Source organism: Triticum dicoccoides, chromosome 7A (genome assembly GCF_002162155.2).
Source record: "Triticum dicoccoides isolate Atlit2015 ecotype Zavitan chromosome 7A, WEW_v2.0, whole genome shotgun sequence".
Taxonomy (NCBI): Eukaryota; Viridiplantae; Streptophyta; class Magnoliopsida; order Poales; family Poaceae; genus Triticum; species Triticum dicoccoides.
In genome coordinates this window covers 163,732,930-163,733,873 of record NC_041392.1, presented here as the reverse complement: position 1 = coordinate 163,733,873, position 944 = coordinate 163,732,930, and the positions used below count along the sequence as shown (strand labels likewise).

Here is a 944-nt window from a genome sequence, read left to right as displayed (position 1 = left end):
GTCAGCGCGTTTCCTCCTGTATCGAGCGACGATCTCGTCGTATGCCGCCGCCGCCGCATCTTCCTCTTGCGCCTCGATCATCTCCAGCTCAAAGATGGTTGGGTTACCTTGTACGTCGCCTGCAGCCATGGTCAGGTCCTTGGAGTTCCTCTCCAGGTCGACGTGTTCTTTGGTGGAACTAACTTCGGCCATCACGGGTGGATCCATGAGCTTCGTCTCGACTCGATGCGGGTTGTGGATTTGAGCTGTGTTCTTCACCCTGAGTCTCTGCCTCCAGATTTAAAGAGGATGGAGGGGGAAGGGAACCCTAGTTAGCAGAGTCGGCTTCCTCTGCTGCGGTCGGAATCGGAACCAGAACCACGCGCAGTACGAGCCGGAGCCGGAACCAACGCCTCCATCGAGTCCGGTCAGGTTGCTACTACCTTCTCAAGCTCCAAGGCCCAACTGCAGGTACGCATTGAGTCTCGAATAAGAAGAACCTGTGCGCGCAGTGCACCTATATATATGAGCCGGCCCAATAGCTTTGATTCGATTTTTTTTATTCCGAAAATAGTTTTTCACCTAATTGACTTTACGGAAGTAAAAAATATACTGTATATTAGAATCAGTTCAAACGGCGAAAAGTTTACCCTTCATCTAATAGAAATATTCATATTGCACAAAAATTGTTCCTTTGCTGCAAAGAAAATATTTGGGTTTTTTCCCACAAAAAATATTTTGTTTTATTTATCCTGAATAATATTTTTTATTTAATTGGACTCGGGATAGAAATATTTAACTCCCGATGATGAATCACCGGCTCAGAAAGCTATATGTGTGGCACTCGGCTTCGGCAATGTGATGGGCGGGGAGGGGGAGGAGGATGCGATGTGGACGGCGCCGGAGCGCGGCTTAAATAGCTGCGGCCAGGCCATGCGTAGGGTCGGTCAGCCGCTTCAATGCGG

At 49.2% G+C, this 944-nt stretch overlaps 1 protein-coding gene across 1 annotated transcript in view; it reads right to left on the bottom strand.

Annotated features, from left to right (window-relative positions):
* The window catches only part of LOC119327791 (probable global transcription activator SNF2L2), a 1,432-nt gene extending 983 nt beyond the window's left edge, over window positions 1–449 (bottom strand). Inside the window, exon 1 of the mRNA XM_037600876.1 lies at window positions 1–449. Within this exon, the coding sequence (XP_037456773.1) occupies window positions 1–207 (207 nt within the window). The 5' untranslated portion in view covers window positions 208–449.
* Between the last annotated feature and the right edge of the window lie 495 nt (window positions 450–944).